Here is a 24,045-nt window from a genome sequence, read left to right as displayed (position 1 = left end):
GCAAAGAAACAAAAAAGACAAATAAGTAGAGTGCGAGAACAAAGTTGCTGGAAGGGTATATACCCTTTCGCTGTTTACAAACATAGGCCCTGATCGACAGTCGGTTTTTCCCACTGGCGTACCCCACTAAATTCCGCGGGCAGAAAAGCCCATGGCGAGCAGCAAGAGTGCGTAGAAAAAGAAGCCCGCAGATTTTCAACACATTTCCCCTGTAAATAACGAGAAATTCAATAGTCCCGGTTGCCGTTATTGATACGAAAAATATTAGTATTAGCCCTCAGGCATTATCTGCCTTTTTTTTTTTTACCGGAAAACGTACAAAGAGTCTTTGCGTACATTGAAAATGAAGAACACGCTTTTTGTTCCAGTGCAAAAGATTGCTAAGGCACGTGACCGGAAATTTCTTGGGGCTGCACGCTCGGCGCTGTTATCGCGTGCGTGAAACCATCTATAAGTATAAGCCCGACATAACGCAGGCAGTCCAATGCTTGTCGCTCGCCCAACTTCGGCGGCATCACGCTCAGAAAACTCGGTTTCAGTGATTGGCTTGCCGGATCGCTTAGAAGCTACATGTTGCAGGAGCCGCCACTGCTCAGTACAAAGCCTACGCTAGCGAAGGAGTGACGACTCGCAAAGGCACCTATATTTCCATTGCCAACTGTGGTGTGATGAAAGGAAGAACACAGTAAGCACTCCTGCAGTCTTGTCGGCCCCAGAGTTTGTGTTGGCTGTTGGTCCACTACTGCGACGGCAATGCGCCAAGTGCGCAGGCTCCGTGTTATACAGGTCGATGATGGACGAGCACGATGAGGGAGACCGTGTGCACCCAATCCTTGCGTTGTTCCGTGGATTCAACCAGCGCATATGATCGCATGAAGCCAGAATTGAAGCTAGGGGTGAGTTCACACGACAGCGTGAAAGGGCGCCGCCCCCTGTCATACATCGTGCGAAGAGGGGGAAAAAGAAAAGAGACTGTAAAGGTTGACTTGAAATGGTACAACAGCCAATGAATCATTTGCTGTTGATGTCAGGATTTTCAAAACGCGGTCGGCGTAGTATGTTTCACGTTAACTGCGTAATGACGACAAAACAGAACAGAGAACGAGGACGTATATGCTTAAGTACATTCTGTCGTTCGTCAATGCACGCACTTTTTTTTATATTCTGCTTAATACAAATAAGACAACAGCAGACAACGTGAGAAAGCAAGATAAACTTCTATTGCGAAGAATACGTTACAGAGCAGAATATCAGATAACCGCTGCTCCCCCCCCCCAAAAAAAAAAGAAAAAGAAACAAAGGAAGAATTAGAGGGTTATGATACGCGAACGGGAAGGTCGAATTCAGAAAACCAAAATGAGGGAAAATGAAGGTACGAGTATTATAATATGTCGTTAAACCAGGCAACGACTTGTCGTAAGTGGTGCCTACTAAAAGTGAAAAGTTTACTCTGCCAAAATGTAGCTGTGTAACAACACCGTGGATCTATTCGCCATGCTGCAAAGATGTATGACTTGTCAATACTTAAGCAATGCACTAACGCAACGGCGTCGGACAAAGATGGATAACTTGGCAAGGTAAGTTCAGGTGTGATCCACCAAGAGTAAAGCTAATACCTTTTGATGCTTGTACATATAATTTGGGTATTGCATAGTAGTAGCTGTAGGTATAGCAAAACTGGCTAAAAAGAAGTGTGTCAGCATGTTATTTCAAGGTGTTACAGGCGCAGTTGACTAACGCTCTGTGTTAGTTTTGTTTCGAGTGGTCTTCGCTAAGCTACATGCCTTCGTCGTAAGAATGCGAGTGCACAACGACTGGGCTGGTGCCAAATGTCGATGAGAGAAGGCAAGAGAGAGAAAGAGAAGCTGTAAGAGAAAGGCCGGGGGGTTAACCAGACGAGCCCCGTTGGCTATCCGAAAGAAAGCAAAGTTCTCGCGGCTTGAGAGTATGCGTCTCTCGCGGTGCTAGCTTAAGGCGTCACGCCGCTGAGCTCGAGGGTTCAATTCCGGCTGCGTTTCGATGGGGGCGAAATGCAAAGCGCCAGTCCACATAGATTTAGGTGCAGGTTAAAGAACCACAGGGTGCTAAAAATTCATACGGAGTTTTCACACTACGGCGTGTTTCGTAATCGGATAGTGGTTCTGGCACGTGAAACACAATAATTTAATTATCTTTCTTTAATTAAGTGCGTGTCTTCCAGGTTCCTTTAGTTTACTTTGGCAAACTCGTGATAGATTTTGGAGCATCGTGCTTCGGACATTTAGTGATGAATAAGTGGCAATTTAGTGTACGTCATTGGGTTATGCTATTGTAGGTTAACAAGTATGCAAGGCCGACGTATATACACTGCAGCTCTAGCCCAAGCGGAGCACTAAACGTAGAGCATTTAGTATTCTGCAAAACTCATTTAGTGTTTAGTGCATATCATTAAATGTGGAACTGCACCAATCTGGTAATGTATTCGTCGGCATGAAATAAGCCCTGCGTTTCATGTTCCGGCATAAACTTTGCACTGCTTCAAAATTTAATCGCACTGTTTTTTTTATTCCCGGTTGCGCTTTTGTGCAGTCAACAGGCTACCAGACATTGCATAGAGTCTACGTGAAATCGCCAGCGAAAATGTGTGCAATCTAAGAATTGTTCATTTATTTTACGTCGAAACCAACTCTGCCGTTTATGTTACCACGAAGTGACGGCGGCTTGAGCAACACAAGCAAATAAACGAAAATTAGCAAAGGCCGAGTGTCGTTTTGCGACTCAATTGATTGTTATTCCCAGCGAGTATCGAAATCCCTGCCTTGCGCTTGCATAATGACACCGGGAATTACGGTTGGAAAATATACTTTCTCCGAATTTAAAAGAAAAAAGAGAGAGAGAAAAAAAATTGTCGTTCTATACGGGCAATTATTTTCAGCCACGGACGGTAGCAGCAGGAAGCCACAAGAAAAAAACTCCGGAATAGCGTGCACAAAAACGAGAAGGGAGACGTGTTCACAATGAGTACAATAGATAACCGCAATAATTTCACAGTCCCTTAAAAAGTTTTGTGGCGTAAACTTTTATGTAGGAAGCGATGAACATGCCGCAACAGGAAGTAGAGACGGAAGTGTTTTGCCATCTCCGTTCGACGCTGCGCACGTGTGACAGCTTTTGTAGCAATAACTGCAGCAGCTCGCCGAAAACAGCTGACTGCTTGGTTTTGTCGGGGACCCAACTTTCTGCAGCCTGAATTGCGACACAATCTGTGCGATTGCTTCAGTGGTCCGAGAACCAAGGTTCAAGCTCTTTTTCCGTACCAGCAGGTAGAACTGTATCAGGAAACAGTTCTAAATCCTTAGCTTTCTCGTAACAAATACTTAAATTTCGAACTGTTTCGCTTCTATTTCCCACACATTCCTCAAGGTAAACACCAACGATGGGACATTTCAAGTTTTATTTCGAGCATCTAAATAAACAACGATATACTGAAACTACCGAAGCGCCTGCTGACTGTAAAACGTTGGATCGCTCCTATTGGCAACACGAGTGTACGCAAATGCGCGTGTACAGTGTCCAAGCAATCGTACGTAGCCAAACATTCGGATCTTTCTTTTTTCAATTAGCGAAAGGCAATAGCTTTGTTTCCGTGGAACGTGTCGGCTCAATGGTTTTTCACGACGCTTCAGCTGAACTTCGTTTTATTCGTGGGTGAAGGTTAGACAGCGCAGCAGGAACATCTTCGCATGGCTTTGCTGGTCAGCGTCATCCGAACATCTAAAAAAGAATGAATATGTCAATAGTGTAGCACACAATAATTCTGACGTGTTCTAATTATCGCGTGGAAGAGATAATGAAAGAGAGAAAGAGCAAAAAAAAGTTGAATGATGGGAAAAACAGAGCAATCCGCCTGATGTACCTTTCTCTAGCGAGCTACTTTGCAGCCGCTACGTATACTTAACCTCCCTGTCTTTCCTTAGCTTCTATTGCGATAGCAATTATATGGACACTCCAGGCGCATTTCTGCCGTCGCAGTCACCGCAAGGTTCTGTAAAAAGTCCAAGGGCGATTAAACCGTCGCCGCTCGCCGTATGCTACATGTGCGAGTGAAAGCGTGCGAGAGTGAACCGGCGATCGCGGTTCAATCTCGCGCAGCACGCAACGGCGGAAAGCGGGGAGGAAGCGCGCCGTCTTCCGTCGCGCCCGAGGCTTCGGGGGAAAGCTAGGCAGGGAGGGCGGGGGGGGGGGGGGGGGGGGCGTTTTACTCCGAGCGGCTCGGGGCCGCTGTGTCCTGAAAACCATCTGCAATGGGTACAGAGTCCGTGATGCGAATAGCCGGCCTTGATCGCCAGGCTAAACCCGCCTGTTGCTACAATCCACCACCACCACCACCATCCGTGATGCGCTGTCTTTTCGCGGCGTACTTTGCGTTGGTGCTAGTGGCTGCACGAAGATCAATTCGCTCGCAGATGCTGCCGGTTTTCCTCACTGCACCGTTTCTACAGCGATTTTCCGCGGTCATCGAGTGAAATGCATTCATGTTGGCTTGTGCGCATGTGACACCATGCTTGTGAATTTAGTATGCCTGTTTGCAAGTTCATACGGCCGATAAATCTAACATCCTTACTTCGCATAGCTATCCACTAATTTGCTATCACAATCGGTGATTCGCCTTTCAGGCGAAACTGCGACTTATTCTTTTCTTTTTCCTCTTCTTGCACTGGGGGAATGGAAGGTGGGAAAGAAAAAGGAACAGACGGCTGACGATGACGACAAAAGGAAAAGGCAAAACATATAACGGGCGAGTATACTCATAGCCTGGAGTCCAAGCCCGTACTTTCACATAAGTAAAACCAAATGGCTTGAAATCTGGATCAGCTTTACTCCACAGGCCCAATTTAGAACGGCCTCTGACAACGGTTCGCTGTCGAGACGGGCAAAATCAAGTCAACTTCTGTCACTCGTCCACTTCCTAGCAGTCGTAGCCCATGCTTTATAGACCATTTTCATCGCGCAGCGCAACCATGTTCGATCCCGTATTGACTCATCCATTCCTTGCGTCAGCCGGCTTCCGCTGCCTTTGTTTCAGGGGCGCTCGACGCAGGTGCGGCTCATCAAGCCTCTGTTTCGGTGTTTGTCTCGGACAGTGACAACTTGAACGGCACGAAACTGTGGCCAAAGCTTCATGATACATGTAAATGTACAGCCATCCTCCTGAGCTCATCATCCCTTGTCTTAATGCTACAAGAACGGCCATACGGTGCGCATTCTACAAGACAGGATAGTAAATTGCTTTTAAAAACACACTAGTACGTACTTTCAGCCTCTCTATTAAATCAGTATTACTGTCATTCACTCTTCATTTTTTAAAAGAAGTTATTGTCATAGGCTTGGAAGCCATATGTTTCTCACATTTCTGTTTCAGTAAAGCTTTCTTTTCTAGCGTGCGACGTCATAAAATTATTTATTTTCTTGATACGTAATCACTTGTGAATGAGCGAATTGCACTAGATTTGTTTATGCGACGCACCGAGCTGAAAACATCAATGTTTGGAAGTAGCTTACCGAAGCGACATAATACCGTTCACTACTTTTTTTCATTGTGTATCATGGCGACACGTTCAGCTTCAAACTATTACGCAACTTATGTAAACCACTCATTCGTCGGCATACTCTCCGACGAGTTCACTCATATCTACAAAACGTTAGTGCGAGTCTCAGTGAGTTTCAGAGGATGGGGCTGGAGGTTAGTGGAGGCCAAAAGAATAACATTTGCAAGCGCGAGCGAAGGAATACTGAATCTGCGCGGCGATATCTGGCTATAACATTATTCGCTAACGTTGCCTTTGATTCAAGATGATTTCAAAATTATTCTGCTACAGCGAAACCTGTGTTTGAATGTGATGGCTGTTCGACATTTTATGTCAGAGCTGTGGAACAAAGAAACAAAGGTGAAGAAAACCTTAGAGAACAGTAGCTACAGTAAAGCAGAGTTAGTAAGGCACAAAACACTATGAGATGATCAGCTTTTAATAGAAAGATCCACGTGAGTATGCCGCAGTTGTGAATCGACTGATCAGGAAGAAGTCTTAGTTAAATGTGTACGCGTACAGCCTGTGCAGCAAATTTTAAAATCTGTAGTTTTGCGTTCTCCAACTTCACAGTGGGTTGTGAGGGACACCATTGCGCTGGGGATCCGCATTCATTTCGACCATCTGGTGCACATTACCGTGCATCTAAATCTAAGCACAGGAGTGTTTTTTTGCATTTCGCCCCAATTGAAACACTCTGGCCGCAACCGGCAAGCGAACGGCCGCGGAGGCGACATGTAGTGTCTTTAGGCAACAAATGGCTAGACTTACTGTATGTACGAAACGAACGCCACGCACGCCTCAGCCGCACGCTCACCGATTTGTTACTTCTAAGATGCCGTGCTGCAACTCGATACGAGGCCACTCAAGGGTGCCGTAGATTTCATCTCAACTACGGGGCTCGACTTTCTCCTGCAGTGCTCGTATACTCTGCCTGGTGTGTGACGCGATGTGCTGTCCTCTCTGTTTTTTCCTCTTCTCCAAGCGGGTGAGTGTGGTGTCGCTTTCAGGGGTATACGCCTATTTCACCACGTTCAGAGCCCATGTGCAGCGACTCAGAGGGTGCCATGATGACAGCAGTGCTCGCCGATCTTCCGCTGTACTTGGGCGGAAGGCAACATTGAGCAGAATGCCGAGGACACTGCCAATGCAGATTTTTCCAGGAAATGGTAGGGGGATGCGGGTTGTACCTTCACTCTACCCCGTTCTCACCGAATATTTTATTCTCACATCTCTGCCTTTTGATCTCGAGGGCCTCGCGGGCTTTTCATGATGCTAACACAACGTGGTTTGTACCATGACTGTTCTTGAGCGCTATAAGCACTACTGCAATCAGCATTCTTTGTGGCAGGGGTGGCGTAGAAAAACTGGTCGTTTAATTGATCTAATGCTTGCCCGCTTCCCTTTATCTCTCGTGGGATGTTTCTCCTGCAATAAATAAATAAATAAAAATAAATAAATATATAATTAACGCACGCATATAATAAAAAAAATAGGAGATGTAAGTAAAATAATAAAAATACGCGGATTCCACGCACTGTGGGAATCGATGTAAGCGAAGCTTTTGATGCTGTTTGCCGTCATTGACGATAAATATTGTTCTCTTTGTCGCTTCTGGTCGTGGTGCTCACTGAGCTCCTTGTCTTCCATGACCGCCACGCGTTGTTGTTGCGCTTTTCGCTTCTGGTGGCAGTGCTCCCGACGCTCGTCGTCTTTCATGGCCACCACGCGTCGTTGACTTGCCTCACGTCTTCGAGCCAGCGTACATTCGCGGTCTGCACCACGTTCCGCTGCGTAGCGAATACGCTCCTGTTCCTCGCGACGCTTCTTTCTGGCCTGGGTGTCCTCGACGCTGAGTGCATGCTTTGGAGCCACTTTGCTGGCGCGTGTTTACGTGCTCCTGCTGCACATGTGGCCAGCACGCTGTTGAGACGCCAGCTCCGAGCGCTCTCTTCAGACTATGGACGATTGTAATGTTTACCCTGTCATAGCTCAGCACGCGACCTCCACAGACCAGCGCCTGCATTTCTGTCGCATAGAAAAGCAAGCACAGCACGTGCGATGCGCACAAACTGCGAAGGCTGCCGCGGCGGCGCCATCTGGTGGTGTTGCAAGAAACCCAGGGGCGCCTGTGAGCAAGACCTTAGCAGCAGAAGCAGCGCACGGAAACTTGGGAGAGGAAACAAAGAAAGCTTAGCTGTAATGATAATAAGCGGTGAGCGCGTGAGTGCACTATCAGAGACGGCAATTCAGCAGGTGGCAGCGGCGCTCGCCCTGATACAGCAGACGTGGTTGTGATTTTGTGAAGACGGGAAAATGAATCAGGATGTGGACACGACACTCGGTGCAGTGTCTGGAGTCTGGACAGTACAGTTGGAAGCGTGAAAGATTAAGTTACCTGGACGATCAACTGAGATCAAAAGCTGGGCGCTGCGAAATCAATGCGTATTTCCGCATTGCACAGTGCTGCAGCGCAAAATTATCTTTGATTTCTATCTTCAGTTGATTTGATTCTTTGATTTTACGTGCCAAAACAACGATAGGATTGAGGCATGCCATGGTCGGGTATCCCGGATTAATTATTGCGACCTGGGGACCTTTATTGTGCACCAGACGCAAGGCACACGGGTCCATTTGCATTATTGCCCCCATCGAAATGCGGCCGCCGCGTATACTTCAGTCCTTCTGAGCGACGTTTAAGGCGTTAATTTTAACATAGCTTCCTAAGACACTGTTTGTCTATTTCTTTCGGGTGGTGCATCCCCCGACCATACTTTTGCAATGATTCTAATCATATTCTTTTGCGACGTGTCTTTTGGGGCTTTGCGCCATGTTGTCGGGCTGCTGACTACAGAGCTGTTTCTTCACAGTGGCAAGGATAAGTAATTGCGCAAGTCCAACAATAACCTTTCAGCAAAGCGATGCACGAACCAATAAACCTTTTATGACTTATTTTTATGACTTTAGGCACTCATTCGTGGTCGTGACTTCTCAGCGTAACAAATAATGCAAAGACCCCTTCGACGAGCATCTTATTTTTTTACTGGTTGGTGGGAGATCTGGGAAATAATTATTTTTCTTCCCAGGCAAATTACCGGCAAATTTGATTTGACGAAGAATTCTTTGACTAGGAGAATCGGGTCAAGAGCACGACGGGCAGTGCCATAAAGTTTTGAGTGAAGCATGGGACAAACTGCTCAAGTTGTCTCAAAGCAATCAGTGAAACGTTATATAAAAAATTAAATGAAGATGTCAAATTAGTTCGGTTGCGTTTGTTGACAAGAATGGTCTGCAAGAATTTTTTTTCTAAGCTACATGACTCCGTGCCTGAAAAGGTGAGAAGTAACAATAATAATAAAAAAAAACGTCGAGAAATAAAAAGCGGACGGACTCAGAACGTTGGATTGCTTTACTTGCATTTGTTCTATATGTGTTGTGACGTATGCAAAAAAGACGTATTCACATGGTAACTGCGCAGTTTATTGCCAAACGAAGCATGCCAAATTTATTCCTTTCATGCGGTTTATCAAATGTATACAGCTTACAAAATGGCGATATCTGATTGCTGCAGAGTTGTGGAGGTGCCAAATTTGGTGTACCGAGTTACTTCAAGCCGCGTGACTTTCTTGAAGGTTTAACGACATTTGAGTTCCCAAATGACAATTAAGTATCACTAGAATATGACTTTTTCTTTGAAACAAGCTCACCCCATAAGTGTCTTGCTTCGTTTCACACGTACTTGAATAGGGCAGTCCGAGTTTCACCAAGCTAAAGCTTTCACCTAACAAACAAATAAATCAGACAGACAAGCCTTAAGGGATGCAAACGAGCCAGGAAAACGTTACGCGTGTTTTCCGTGGACGACGAAAGAAGTGGTCGGCGTTGTAAAGAGAGCATGGTAGTTCAAGCGCGCCAGCTTCAGGGGAAGCTGTTTTGACTGCATTGAGTGCTGCGTAAAAGAGATGAATGTCCGTTAAACCTCGTTTATTACACCTCTTTACCGCCACTACTGAGCCACAGCGAAAACTGTTGTTGGCCTTCCGGCAACAAGTTAATCACCGAGTTCCCGAAACTGTTCTCCTTTTCTTAAATCTCAACAGCGAACCATGTCCGCTTATCGGACACAATTAGCTTTAGTGCTTTTGTGCACGCAGCTCTTGTAGGACATAAAATTCTTTCATTGCGTCGTCTGTGAGCTTAAGCTGGCAAAAAAAAAGTGAAAACGTGCTCGTAAAGTTTTCTTGCGTGATAGCTCGCCAGCTTTTTAAAGTCTTAAAGCCTGCTAGAAACAGCCGTCCCATAATTTTGTGCTATAAAATTATGTTATGTAAATAAAATAAAATCCCAGTGCGAGGGATGCGCATTTTCTTCGCATAAAGCCCGATTGTTGTCACGCACCGGATGGGAAAACAGGCGCGTGCACGTGGGTGCGAATGCTAAGGAAACAAGCACGGCGCGGTAAACTTTGTGCGGGAAGAGGAAACCACTTGCTTATTGTGTCGGAAATGTTGAGCCACACAGCGCCGCGATAATGGGGTTTACTTAATCTCGGCGAGCAGCAAGGATGTAATGTTTTCTAGAACGTCTTAGCACGCATCATCGTTTATGTTGTTTTAGCTGTCTGTTCCTCCCATCTGCCCGAACTGTTCTTAAGAATCGGCATCCTCCGTACAATGTAGAATACCGCTGCTTCTCGCGCCTGCGGCGTCCATTTAGGGGCGCCTTCGTTTTCTTATTTATTTTTGCGAAAACTCGCGGTATATCGAGAAATAAAATAATATTTATTTATTTATTTATTCAAGAGACCTCCAAAAGCCCTCATTACGGGGGTATTACATGGGGCATTGGTCACTGGTCACAGATTATACTCACACATCGTACTAAAAGCAAAAGAAAGCACGAAATATCAATAGAGTGAAATCATATATAATATACAAGATGAGTAGCAAATATTGCAGGGAAAACATTAGTACATATTAGGAGAACATAAGGCAACCGCAATGAAAAGCAAACAGCAACAGACATCGCAGGGAAGAAAGAAAAACGAAAAAAAGAAAGTATGCTTGCATTAGGAAAAGAAAAGGAAGCGCTATGCCACTGATAATAGCATGTATTGATCAATCTTAAAGACGGAACAAAAATCACGAACTCAAATGGTAATACGTAGAGCGAAAACAGCACGCTTTGATAGACACTGCCAACTTAAGTTGCACGTTAAACTTCATTATAAAGATTGCATTCTCGTTCGTAAAATTTAGGCTTAACATGTTTAAATTGTTGCGTGTCGTCAGCGTCACATCATCGCACCTTTCTCCTGGCTTGGTCGCTTAGTCCTGAACCCTGAAGTTTGGCAGCATAACCTGCACGCAGGCAGTTGGGTTGTCGCGCGCACGCATTCACGGGCTATTCTATGATCCATGCTCTCTATATTTCACTGGAATACTGCGGCTCCTTTTAGCGTCACGGGGGTAGGTGCCACTCGGATGTGCTTATTCAGAGGTTACGCCTATCCCCGCCTCTCAGTAGTACTTTCGTCTCTAAAAACCGTTTTGGCGACGTCCGCACAATATTTCTCGTCCTAAACGCTAAATGTGGATTCACACGACGGGCCAAATTACGCGAACGAGCAGGACTTGGCTACGTCAGCTGAGGTGCAACGAATCGCGCCGCCAGCACCTCGCCTGCGGCGTCCTCGTGCGCGACGTGACTCGGTGGTACTGAGCAGCGTCATGCCAGCCTAGTCCGCAGAATCCGATCGATCATGGGAACGAGGGGACGCCATCATATCAACTCCGCCTTCTTGTAAGTTCTGATTTGCTCGAAACGCCGTGGTGGTTGGATTTGACAGTGTCCAGAGTAGCCCACAAGCGTAAATGGAGTTTGTAACCATGCCAAATATAGTGTAGTACTTCCATAACAGTTAACAGCTTCCGCCATGGAGGAGGGAAAAAGGACAATGCATTACATCACGCCGCCAGCCTTGGCAAGCGAACACTTCGGGAAGCCCATACACTTGCTCTAAGGTGGCCCAACACGTGACCTCTTGCGTCGAGATCGCGGAGCGAGAATCAAGATTCGCTATCGCTAATGTGTTTGGGTTCTCAGTTGCTATGCCAGTAGTTTTCATTCGGTGCGCGCTTGTTCGGCTGCCCTGCCGTGGCTCTGCCTGCAGAGAGGGAACAGTAAAGCCAACTCACGTGCACTTTGGCGTGCACAATACTTTGATGCACAATACACACACAACACTTGCAACAAGCACTTTGACGTGCGATCACGTGTTGGGCAGGTTCGGCTTCAATTGTGTTGCGTGGTGCTCCCTCCTAACGTTTTCCTTCTTCCATGATCTGTGCAGCAATGAAGACTTGTGGCATGCGATTGCGAAGAAGATAATGCGACAGCTGTCAGCGTGTGCTTCACGTGATTTGAAAGCAATGCGTAAATGGGCAGGCTATTAAAATGAAAATACACCCGCCGCGGTGGCTTCGCGGATATACGGTGTTGCGCTGCTAAGCACGAGGTCGCGGGATCAAATCTTGGCCGCGGCTGCCGTGTTTCGATGGGGGCGAAATGCAAAGGCGCCCGTTTCCCGTGCATTGGGGGCAAGTCCGGAGTCCCCCACTACGGCGCGCCTCGTAATCAAATCGTGATTTTAGTTGGTAAAACCCCGTAATTCAATTAAAATGGAGATATCCTTATGATTCTTGGGGAAACATCCCTTCTTCATTGCTTCCAGCTCTGATAATAACGGTCAGAACGCTAAAACAATTCCTGGAAATGTGATGTCTTTAAAGCATAGTACCTAGTGTGCTGCCGCCCGCGATAAGGAAGACGTGTTTTGTTTGTCAAATAGAGAATAGCCGTTTTTCCGGGGTGCCCACCCACTGGCCAACGAACGTTCAGAGTGCGTGGGCGTGGTTCGGGCTCGCGTTTGGCCCGTTCGTTGCTTACCTCCCGGTAGGTGCATCTGCAGGAGCCGTTGGGAGCGCAGCGGGCATTCATCAGCGGCTTCCTGGAATCCACGCGGCACTGCCTGTCGCACTTGAGGACGTTGCACGGCTCGTGGGGCTGCAACGGAACAGGCGGAGTGCGGCAGTGATTTGATACACGTGCGCTGTTAGCGAAACTAATGAGGAGCGCTGCCGCTCATTGGGGTGCACAATACAGCCTGTAGTGTCAGTGAAGGCCATCTGCTGACTACTGATATACGCGTGAGCAACAGATGTTGTATTGGCAAATGAGTCTTCAAGTTGTTCGCGACTGGGGATTGCTGTTATGTTCATGTTGTTTCCGTGAGTAATCTAAGAGTTGCCGTCAACGGGGAAATAACTTGGTTGATTGATTCATGGCTTTTAATGCCTCAAACGAACTGTGCGGTTATGAGAGACGTTATATCATTATGGTCAATGTCTTATTGAAGCGCTATTAGAAGTGCGCAAATGTAATTTTGGACTAAAAATATAAAGAGGCTAGAAGGAAGTTTCAGAGCGAGTCACCAAGCCGGAGTGTTTGTGTTTTATCTATAGATGATGCTTGTGCATGATTTTGTTCGTGATTTGGTCCTATATTGGCGTCTTCAATGCACACGTGTTATATGTTGTGGCTGGCTTATGGGGAAATTGTGCTTGTGTTGAAAATAACAGTTGTTTACTGGAATAAAAAGAGTTACCACAAAAAGAACGCTGCTTGGCGGCTGGCTACTTCGACATTTGACACCATTGTTCAGTCGAGCCAAATCGACACTTCGTAGTGAAACAGTAGTACAGTTTGCAGTGTCTTTCGAAACGCCATGCGCAGAGGGAAATGAATATTTTGTGCTGCAATCTGTGGACGCCATAGCCGCGTTGATTGAGTATGAGCGCCAATTACTGGCGTTAACGCTCGCTTATTGTTAACCTTGATTAACTAAGATAGACTTACTTGCTAACTTTCAGCTCAGAAATAGTAAAACATACGAGCTTGCGCATAAAACAACTTAGTAATTGAGAGTGTACGATGGTGCTTTCTCGTGGACGCAGTCAGAAGTTGTTGTTGTGCTTTCGATGGTACTGTATGCCGGATTACTTTCTCTGAAGTAGCGAAAGTACGAGCTACACTACACTGCTCGAATATAAGTTATAATATAATATAATATAATATAATATAATATAATATAATATAATATAATATAATATAATATAATATAATATAATATAATATAATATAATATAATATAATATAATAGCTCGAATAAGTCACCTGATGTGCCAGATATAAAGCGTGAGCTACGAATATCGAAGCCAAAGTATGTGGGACTGGGGCGGCCACAAAACCTTCCTTGCACCAAATGCCTTAGGGTACGAGCGCCCGACGTGCTGCAATTGTACGCCAAGCCGGGAAACTGCTCTGCCGGTGAGGCAGTGTCTCCCTGACTTTCCCAAGCTTGTACTCTACACAAAGTAGTGGTTCTCTTCGCCATCTCTTGAATTTTGGTCTTCTCTGAGGCAATTAATGTTGCCCTCTGGGTTCCACATGTTATAAGCTGCGACACTGGGCATGCCGATCCGAAAGTTTCACGCTAATGCGGTCATTGCTAACAACATTTTCTTTGGTCAGTAACTGGTGAAGATATGGACGCGTACTTTTACATTGATAAGACAGCCCAAGTATCGTCTCCATTATTCAGTTATAACAACCTGGAGCAGCCGTTACTACAGCGCGCATTCGGATTCCTGTTGCGAGTTCACTGCGAAGGCCAGCGCCAAGGCAGCTCTTCTTGAGGTACAAAGTGTATAACGCCAAAAGAATCGATTGTCGCACGTACCGGCTGTAGCCACTCGCACTTGCAAGATCCCGTGCTACTGCAGTAAGCCCTCACAACGGAAGGGTTGTACTCCCGGCAGGTCGCCAGACAGCGCGCGTTATTGCACGGCATGCCCGGGTGTCCCCCCGGCACGCTCTGCGAAGCGAGGTGTACAAGGAGTCGTTAAGCCTTACTCCTAAGGAAGCCCAGCGACACGCTTAGAATGGGACACAAAAACACGATAAGCCGTTAAAGGTGTCGCAGTGGTGATGAACATCCGGAGCTGTGCCTCCTGTGTGTAAAGCAAGGCCTACAGTTGCGGAGCCTAGACGTCGCGTTAAAGAGCTGGCAGACCATTGATGAGACACATTTACTGCAAGCGCTGCTACATAAACGGCGGTGGTTGGCGGCTGGGTGACGCACCGCTTTGTGCGAAATAGCGCCGCCTGTTCAGTACCGCTATAAAATCGCTTTCAAGCAACGCGGCGATGCAAGTAGTTGGAAATGTGCTTGGGGAACTTCGAAAGCACGGTTACTGCAGATTCAGTCGTGTATCACAGTGAACCAAGGCGTATAGAAGGCTTAAATGTCCGTAAATATATTTAGATTTATGTGGCATGCACTTTTCACGATAATTTTTTCTTTCACGCTAAATACCCTTAGTCCTCTTCACGTCGCCGTGTCGACGTCTAGCGCCATGCATACGCGTTATTTGTGTTTGCATTTCGGCATAGCTTATGAACGGCGGCCTGCGTAAACAATAAATGTCGCACAATATTAAAGTTGCGACGTGTGCGGCCCACAACCATAACGCTTCTTCGCCGGAGTTAAAGGGGAAAAAATCAGTGCGGCTTTACTAGCAAATGTGAGAGAAATACATTAGCATTACGTCGCACCTCTTTGAGGTCCCGGATTCATGACCTAAACCGCGTTCACTACATTGCGAATGGTTATTAGGAGCTCACTGAACACACGTCCTGGCTCCTGTAGTGGAGCGAAGGACAACCGACGGCGAAGGACAACCGACCACTGCCAGTTTATATATATATATATATATATATATATATATATATATATATATATATATATATATATATATATATATATATATATATATATATATATATATATATATATATATATATATATATTGCTGGATTTTTCAATAGGCCCAGCGTATTTAGAACGATGAGAAGCACAACTCCGCAGTATCTTTGATTTACTTATCCAACAGCTTTGGTCGATGGCTTCCAAGGTATCCGTTGAAAAAGGTCGGTTCACGAACGGAAGTTGTTGGCTAAATAAACCATAGATAACCGCGAAGATGTGCTTCTCATCTTTCTATATATAGATATATGGGCACTTTGTGGAAATACGCGCGAAGTGCCTCGAGCGGTCAGTCGTGCGGCAATTTTGCGTGTATTCGCGGGCTTCTTTCACCCTCTGAAAAACACTTTTATGTGGCACGCATTGAACAGAAAGCTGTATCGGGAGTTTTTCATGTCACTCTACAATTTTCTCAATGACTTTTTACATCTAATTATAAGATCTGAGAAATTTTTAATTAATTAAGACTAATTATATAATTAGGCGGAATGCAAAAATAATCTGAGTAGCTCCAAGCGACGGCAAACAACATTACTTTGGCTCTGCCCAGCTACGTGGCAATTGCATACGTTTACTATTTGGCTAAAGTTACGTGGGACACCCTGTATATGCCGCATTCACACAGAAAAACCCGTTCTGCCATCGGTAACGACCCTTCGATTTCCTCACACATTTCTAGAACGTGTAGGCTTGTCCGGTCCACTGTTATATTCGCATGCTGGTACTAATGACCAATGGGTAGCGGCTACGCGGTCAGCTACAAAGAATATGATAGCCTGTACCTCTGTCTCATGGGCGTTTTTTTTACACAACTCGTTGCTCCAGTTTGGTCTGTAATTGCTCTATTGGACCAATTTGATATAACAGGCACAAGACGCGCCATCATACCTGCGAAAGGAGAAGCGTGGTTTCGCAAAAATGGCGCAATAGTTCGGATTCTTACGATCGCATCACACACTGTTATCACGGTAGTCTTTATAGAGCTGCACATCTACGCCTTCAAATGTAACAACTGTGCCTTAACATTAATGAATGGTAAGATTCTTCATTCATGTTAATGTTTTTGATTCTTTTTGCAATGCATAAATGTGTAATTTAAGACAGTGTAGTTTAGAAGAGCTGTTTACAGGCCACTGTGGCACCAGATCTCATGTTTTATGCTCTAACTGACGGGACATCTGGCGCTGTAGTTGCCTATAACTTGCTTTTGTAAATTTAACTAATATGCCGCTTTAAAACCAACCAAAAATAAGAATCAACAAGCTTTACGTGCAGATATGAAAATATGCAAGTTTGCGGTTACTACCATAATAAGAATGTAGAGGGACTCGATGAAGAGCGCTTGCTATGACGAAAGGAATTGGGGCACTGTCGAAAGGTTTTAGGGTCCCTTTACAATGAAGAGTATCTCCCATGAAATTGGAGTGTAGGAAGGAAGTTTCCTTCATGCTCGCAAGAGCTGATAACATGAAATTCTTGCGCATTTACACGTTTCTAAGCTTGCTAGCTGCGGTTGTCCGTATTTCTGGGGATTTTGTGAATATATCCATAACATTCTGCGCATGCTATGCAACCGATGTGTGATAAGAATTGGAACAAACTTACTGGCGCCCTTTGACCAAGATGCGTATCTGCAACATTCTTGCACCGATATGTTCCGCAGTTGCGCATTCGACTGTTGAAAGACGAAGCGCTGTAGCACTCACCCCTCCGGGAGGGGCGCCGCAGATGCACCCCTGCGGTGAGCAGGTCCCCACGCCGCTGCCCGTGCTCTGGCATTGCACCAAGCACTGACCGGGAACGCATCCACCGCCCATCCCCATTTGCGCCCCTGCAAGTTTAGAGCAGTTCGCGGAGGACCAACACAATTAAAGCGCGCCGATTTGCCCAACACATACACCGCTAAAAGGTTAAAAATATAGCACGATACACACAGCACTGAAAGAATGTGGACGTCGTGCTATTTTAAATTTTTAAGACGATGCACCACCTGGCGCAAACATCCACTCTTCCAACATACACTATACACTGAGTCTGGTCATGCTCTATTAACCGGAATCCTCTGTTAATAGCGTTTTAGCATTGCGTGATACGTTACCGTGGTACGTCATGCGTAAGGCCCCACTGCTGTTGCACCTTATAACGGTGTTTACCGTGATTGCGTAACATGGCAGCACTCAGACATCCCGCTTCGATCGGAATTCGCGCTTGCTATATACTTGCTCTCCCTCGTGACAAGAAGAAAAAAACGTAGAATTGGCCAGCGCTCAGTATAATTTTACACGGAGCACAGAGTATTCGCCATGTTTTGTCGTTACATGAGAGCATTAAAAAAGGTCCTTTTTTAGGTCCTAGCGCTATATGGAGAGACGGCACCGAGCCGGGAAAGATATCGGATTGATTAGAACCTCGCAGTTGGCGTCTCATCATTGGTGTTGCAATGGGCCGGCGAAGCTGAACCCTCTAAAAGCCCAGTTTTTCACTGCATCATCAATTTATTGCTAGGATCTAGCATGGTGCGCGATGACGGCATGCTAAAACGTTGATCTCAGCAAGTTTACAGTGCTTCCGCGGAGAGGCGGCGAATTCGGAGGTCTTGATGTATATCACTTATCACGGTAACCATCTCGCAAAGCTAAAACCCTCTTATCTTGGCTTCATGAAACAAATGCAGGTACACGAAGGCAGTACGCTGAGAGGATAAGTGAGACACAGAAAATTTCCGCGCGTACGTAAGGTGGCGCTGGCTGACGTCATGATGATCAGAGATCATTGGCAGAGTCCCTCATCCAACAGTGGGCTTAAACAGGCTGATGATGTAGATTTGCTCCTAGTCGCTCATTAATGCAGTGGTCCATCTTTACAGTGTGTAACTGTACGTGCACGATCTGTACGTTATTGACTTCGTGCGCATATTAAGCACGCTTTTAACGCACGACGTACGCATAATTCCCGTCTCGTGTGCCTTAAGATGCGCATAAGGGAGACAGGGAGGTGTTTTAGGAAATGGTTTGGAAAACGTAAGAACGTTACTAGAAGTGTCGCGGTATCGTTATATTTATTTTACTACCACCGGGCTTACGGATGCGTGTTCTTAAGGTACAGACGTGTCCCTCTTTTCTTCTTATTTCTTGTCGTTTTTTAAATGACGTGAAACTGTGAAGATGAACCACCGTATGGCCAGCTATTCCACAGTCATCGAAAATAAACGCCAGTGACAAAGGAATCTGAAAGAAAAAACTCAGAGAAAGGCGGTAAAGAAAAGAAAAAGAAAAATGGCATGAAAGATCCCGTAAGTAAAATGTAGCCTGCGATTACTATGGTAAAAGCGGGCCACATACTCTACGCATGGTCAGAGTGGACGATATTCGGACCACACATGAACATCGAGCCCTTTACTCGGCATTACAAGCACATCTGCACAATCAGAACACGACACGGTTGTGTAAGTACACGAAATAAAAGGCAGGAAACAGAAAAGAGCCTTGTACATAGCACATTTGTAACATTTAGCATTGTACGTCACTTGAACATTGGAGATGTGCAATGAATAAATGTAGAAATATATTGTCTGTAAACTGTGTTTCGGCTTCTTCGCAAGCGCGAACCAAAATGTTTATATATCTGCTTCTTCTTGCTATCGCCTATTCGCGCAGCATCCTGCACGAATAAAATGTATTTATGTCTGATTACATTCTACCGTTTCTGGCTTGAATCAATTTATACCGAAAAAAAAAGAAAGCGTCACAGTTGCTTCAGTTAAGTCTTCTAGTACATTTTTCCCATTACACTGGTAGCCTGGTTTACGTAAAGCTTTTTTTTTTACTTTCGGTGAAATGCAGTACAATTAATGAATAAATTAAAGAAGAATGAATTAGCCAAGTTTTTGATCTGCAAGCTTTCTCGAGGTGGACTGGTGCATCCAAGAATCCTTAACTTTAAAAGCAGGACGCTTTATATTACGCGCAAATGAATGACAAGGAACTGGTCACTAGTGCACAGCCTGCTGCGTAATTATTAAGCTGCGAGCTCCTGAAGTCTGCAATCTGCTGGAAAATACCAAACGTTCACTACTGGAAGTGTTGGATGTTGTGGTGTCAGCTTACCCATGCGACCGTTGAATACTTGCGGTTGGATAAGAAAACAACAAAACAAAGAATATCAAATTACGTACAAGCATAGCATATCGCAGAAATAATACCAGTATTAACTAACTAACTAACTAACTAACTAACTAACTAACTGACTGACTGACTGACTGACTGACTGACTGACTAGCTCACTCACTCACTCACTCACTCACTCACTCACTCACTCACTCACTCACTCACTCACTCACTCACTCACTCACTCACTCACTCACTCACTCACTCACTCACTCACTCACTCACTCACTCACTCACTCACTCACTCACTCACTCACTCACTCACTCACTCACTCACTCACTCACTCACTCACTCACTCACTCACTCACTCACTCACTCACTCACTCACTCACTCACTCACTCACTCACTCACTCACTCACTCACTCACTCACTCACTCACTCACTCACTCACTCACTCACTCACTCACTCACTCACTCACTCACTCACTCACTCACTCACTCACTCACTCACTCACTCACTCACTCACTCACTCACTCACTCACTCACTCACTCACTCACTCACTCACTCACTCACTCACTCACTCACTCACTCACTCACTCACTCACTCACTCACTCACTCACTCACTCACTCACTCACTCACTCAGGCTTTCTGTTGTCAAGGACGTCTTTACCGTTGGCGCAATTGCGACCGAGTGAAAATGTTTTGCACATTGGACGCATAGGCCATAGTGAAGAAAAAGGACAAAATTTTAGTGAGTTATTGAAAAATGCTTCCGGCGTCAAGAACGTATAATCAAACGCGCACCCGGGACAAAAGCGAAAAATTTCGGCTTATTTCTGTTTTTAAACACGTTTTCAGTGACCTCATTGTCCATGCGGATTGCGAGCAGCGCGCTGTGCCGGAGACGATTGAGCGTGTGCTTTGCGCGTGCTCTCTGCACTCATCAACTGTCCCCGCGGCTGGCAAGCTTCTGCATATCACCCTCCTACCACATAGGTAATCCACCCTGGCACACCACCTCCCATTCTCTTCTAGCGGAGAACGAATAGGAAGTGACCTTTACAGAACAACAAACTGGCCCTTAGGGGCAGATAGGCAGTCGGCCATATTAACAAAGCAATGAAAAAAAATTAAAATTAAATTATGGGGTTTTACGTCACAAAACCACTTGCTGATTATGAGGCACGCCGTAGCGGGGGATTCGGAAATTTGGACCACATATAGAATATACATGTATTCAGGAAATTTTGGTATCAGCCAGCCTGCCTGATGACGTTAGCATTAATGTCACGATGATCCTAATCTAATTTTTCTTTACTCTTTCCGTATCTATGCACTAAGTAGCTAGCGAGAATGCTTTGCTTGAAACCAATCTCTCCCTTCTTTCCCGAGCACGAAATCTTTCTCCCTTTGGATCAACAAATATTTTTTTTTTCTAATATGCCAACAGCATAAGAATGTCCGTCACTGGAAAATATTTAATAAGGTAGTGTATAGGCGAAGGTGCCAAGAAAATCTTCTTAACATAGGTAACCCTGGTTAGGGCCCCGATGAGATGTGATTAATTGTTAAGGATGAAGCTCGCCAGGCTACGTGCAGTTCCCAGAAAAGTATGAGACAGCGTCGACGTCGTCAGTAGAAGGAATCGCAGAACGTCGTCGTGCTAGGAATATCGTTAGTACTAGACACCTCAGACAACTCTATATATACGCATATAATTCATACACAACTGAAGTGAGACAGTATATCCGCAATTAGGCAATTGCTAATGAACGAATGGGATTAAAAAGGAGAGCTGGCGCTGTACACCGGTCGTCTAGTGGATTTACGGTTCTACGGAAGATTGGCGCTGAGGCTACAATTATATATATATATATATATATATATATATATATATATATATATATATATATATATATATATATATATATATATATATATATATATATATATATATATATATATATATATATATATATATATATATATATATATATGTATATATGACAACCACACCTTGATTACATGCTGTACTTCCAACTTCGAAGACCTCCCTTCCAGAGAAATCGTTTACCGGAGAAATCGCTTAACAGGCAGAGGATGTAAATATAAGGCACGCATTGTCAATAACTGTCGTGCCAAAAAGACGCGACTGGCATTTCCTTCATTAGGCCAAATGAGCTCATACCTCGTTTTCTTTCGCTTTTCGGTATACTAAACTTTGTTAATTGGCGCTCGTGGTACGTCCACGATTACACACCATATAGTCGTTCTCCCAATGTCGTGGACTACACCCCCTCCCGCACGGTTTTGTATTCATGGAACTATGGAGTTAGTATTGGGTTGTTCTGGTAAAAAGTTACTATTCATATTGTGATCGACATGAGCATCACGTGATTTAGTTAGGTCAGCGTTTCCTTTTTGGCCTCGACCCTCTCTCCACGCCACATGGCACACAGGTGCCTCACGCTGCGTTTCCCTCGGCACTCGTTTGTATAGCTAGGTTTACGAACTACCACAAATATTCACTTCCCCCTCCCTTACCTCACCCCCCCCCCCACGCACGCACACACTCTCTGAACCCTTTCTCTTTTCAGGCCTGTCTCGACTGTTCTTCTAGCACCCCGTCGCTAACGAGGTATTGGAGGCAAGAAAGACGAACGTGATCGTTAATTATGGCCGTTTTCCCGAAGTGGTTGCCATACACAGGGATGGCAGAAGAGGCATCGAAGAACCTGTCGCAAGTTGCGGTCGCTCCGTTCATGACGGTGAATCATTGGCAGGAGCGTCAGGTGTGACGGACGTCATCACGACGCGGCCTCGCAGGCGACAGGGATAGGCCCTGCCTTCCTCTAGCCGCACGCGATCGAGCAGCATTGAGCCGATGGAAAGCGTTCTTTGCCGCTGGTCATTCCCGAGAAACGGGTCCGCATACAAGGAGTGACAATGCGTTACTAACTGCCTATTCACATCTCAATGAAGTGCCGCTGAGAAAGTCTGAGGTGCCGCCTCATTTCTTCTTTGTGTGTGCGTGTGTTTGTGTGTGTTTTTTAACCGCTTTTTCAGTGCTAATGTCTATGTGATGCTTCAGGGGAAGTATGCCAGATATTCAAGAAATGGTGCAAAGCCATATCTCGCGACCAATTCTGCGAAATAATCGTTGCGTGACGTGTACATGTCGTCGAACGGTCGGCTGAGAGGAAGCCTGCGTTTTATGACGACAAGAATAATAATGAATAAAAAAGATTCAAGCAAGACAAAAGAGATGGAGTGACGAGCTTGGAGATTTCTTTTGCGGGCGTTTCTGTGCGGCGTTTGAATTTATTTGAATTTCCCCAATTTAACCCTCTCTTAGTAAACATGCTGGGTTATCGTGACGTATGAGGTGAAAGAAGGCTGACGAAAGGTGCTTGGATTGCTCGGGGCGTTAGGATGTGGCAGAGTAAGCGAATCAGGTAAATAAAGCACATAATTGGACGAATTCCTTGACCATTCATGAACTTAGTACTCTTGTATAGGTACGTGCCTTCAGTCAGATGGACATCAAAGTGAGTTTTAAAAATGTAAAAGGCGGATTCCCACATACAACTGTGACTGAAAGGGCTTAAATAACGAGTTCAGGTCTATCTTGGAGAGGGTGGTACTAGCATACCTGCTCTTGTGCATCAGTCGCTACTCCAGAGCAAGGTGCAAATACTACGTGCCTTGAAGAAGCCTTCGTGTTAGCTGCGGCGTGTTTATGGTGGCGCCGTCGAGACAGCATACCATGAATGACATTTGTCGCCTTCGAGATCTAAGTGCACACCTTCGCGCCTTTTCGCGGTCTTGTTTTTATTGTGTACTGCGTGATCAGACGTACAGCACCCAGGCAGACACGATGACACGAAGTGCTAACTCTAGGTATAATTTTCTTTCGCAAGTATAATTTCGCGTTATTACGTATCTAGGAGGCACAAACGGCACATAATAAGCTTGAGACAAGAGGCTTGATGAACCAGTACCCGCCGCCGTGGCTTAGCGGCGATGGTGTTCCGCTGCTAAGCGTGAAGTCGCGGGATCGAATCCTGGGCGCGGTTGCCGCATCTTGATCGGGCGAAATGCAAGAACGCCCGTGTCCCATGCATTGGGTGCACGTTAACGATCCCCTGGTGGTCAAAATTAATCCGTAGTCCCCCACTATGGCTTGCCTCATTATCACATCGTGATTATGGCACGTAAAACCCAACAATCCAATTCAATTGACGAACCAGCGTAAACGCAAAGTATAACTTGCTACGGAATGTGTGTATATATATATATATATATATATATATATATATATATATATATATATATATATATAATGTGTGTGTGTGTGTGTGTGTGTGTGTGTGTGTGTGTGTGTGTAATAAGAAAAGATTGGCAGAAAAGTGACCGGAAGTGCATACGTCCCTAGCTTGTCTATAGAACCAATGCGTCTGGCTTTTTTCAGAGTTTGCCA

The 24,045-nt window shown here is 45.4% G+C and overlaps 1 protein-coding gene and 1 long non-coding RNA gene across 7 annotated transcripts in view; one reads left to right on the top strand and one right to left on the bottom strand.

Annotated features, from left to right (window-relative positions):
- LOC139057232 (wnt inhibitory factor 1-like) overlaps positions 1-24,045 on the bottom strand; it is a 39,671-nt gene that overhangs the window by 217 nt on the left and 15,409 nt on the right. For 2 of the 6 annotated variants that reach the window (XM_070535091.1, XM_070535092.1), the window contains 3 exons: positions 17,160-17,284; positions 14,368-14,502; positions 12,516-12,632 (listed from right to left, as the gene is read on the bottom strand). In XM_070535091.1, coding sequence (XP_070391192.1) covers positions 12,516-12,632; positions 14,368-14,502; positions 17,160-17,284 — 377 coding nt within the window. Of the gene's footprint in view, positions 1-3,416; positions 3,754-12,515; positions 12,633-14,367; positions 14,503-17,159; positions 17,285-19,559; positions 19,578-24,045 lie in introns of those variants that run through there. The other 4 variants (XM_070535093.1, XM_070535090.1, XM_070535095.1 and 1 more) reach the window with 4 other exon arrangements.
- Positions 9-22,684, top strand: LOC139057234 (uncharacterized). The gene is made up of 3 exons (XR_011512648.1): positions 9-896; positions 20,424-20,561; positions 22,163-22,684. It is a non-coding gene; the product is annotated as an uncharacterized lncRNA (long non-coding RNA).

This window comes from Dermacentor albipictus, chromosome 3, assembly GCF_038994185.2.
Source record: "Dermacentor albipictus isolate Rhodes 1998 colony chromosome 3, USDA_Dalb.pri_finalv2, whole genome shotgun sequence".
NCBI lineage: Eukaryota > Metazoa > Arthropoda > Arachnida > Ixodida > Ixodidae > Dermacentor > Dermacentor albipictus.
This window is presented reverse-complemented; position numbering and strand designations above follow the sequence as displayed.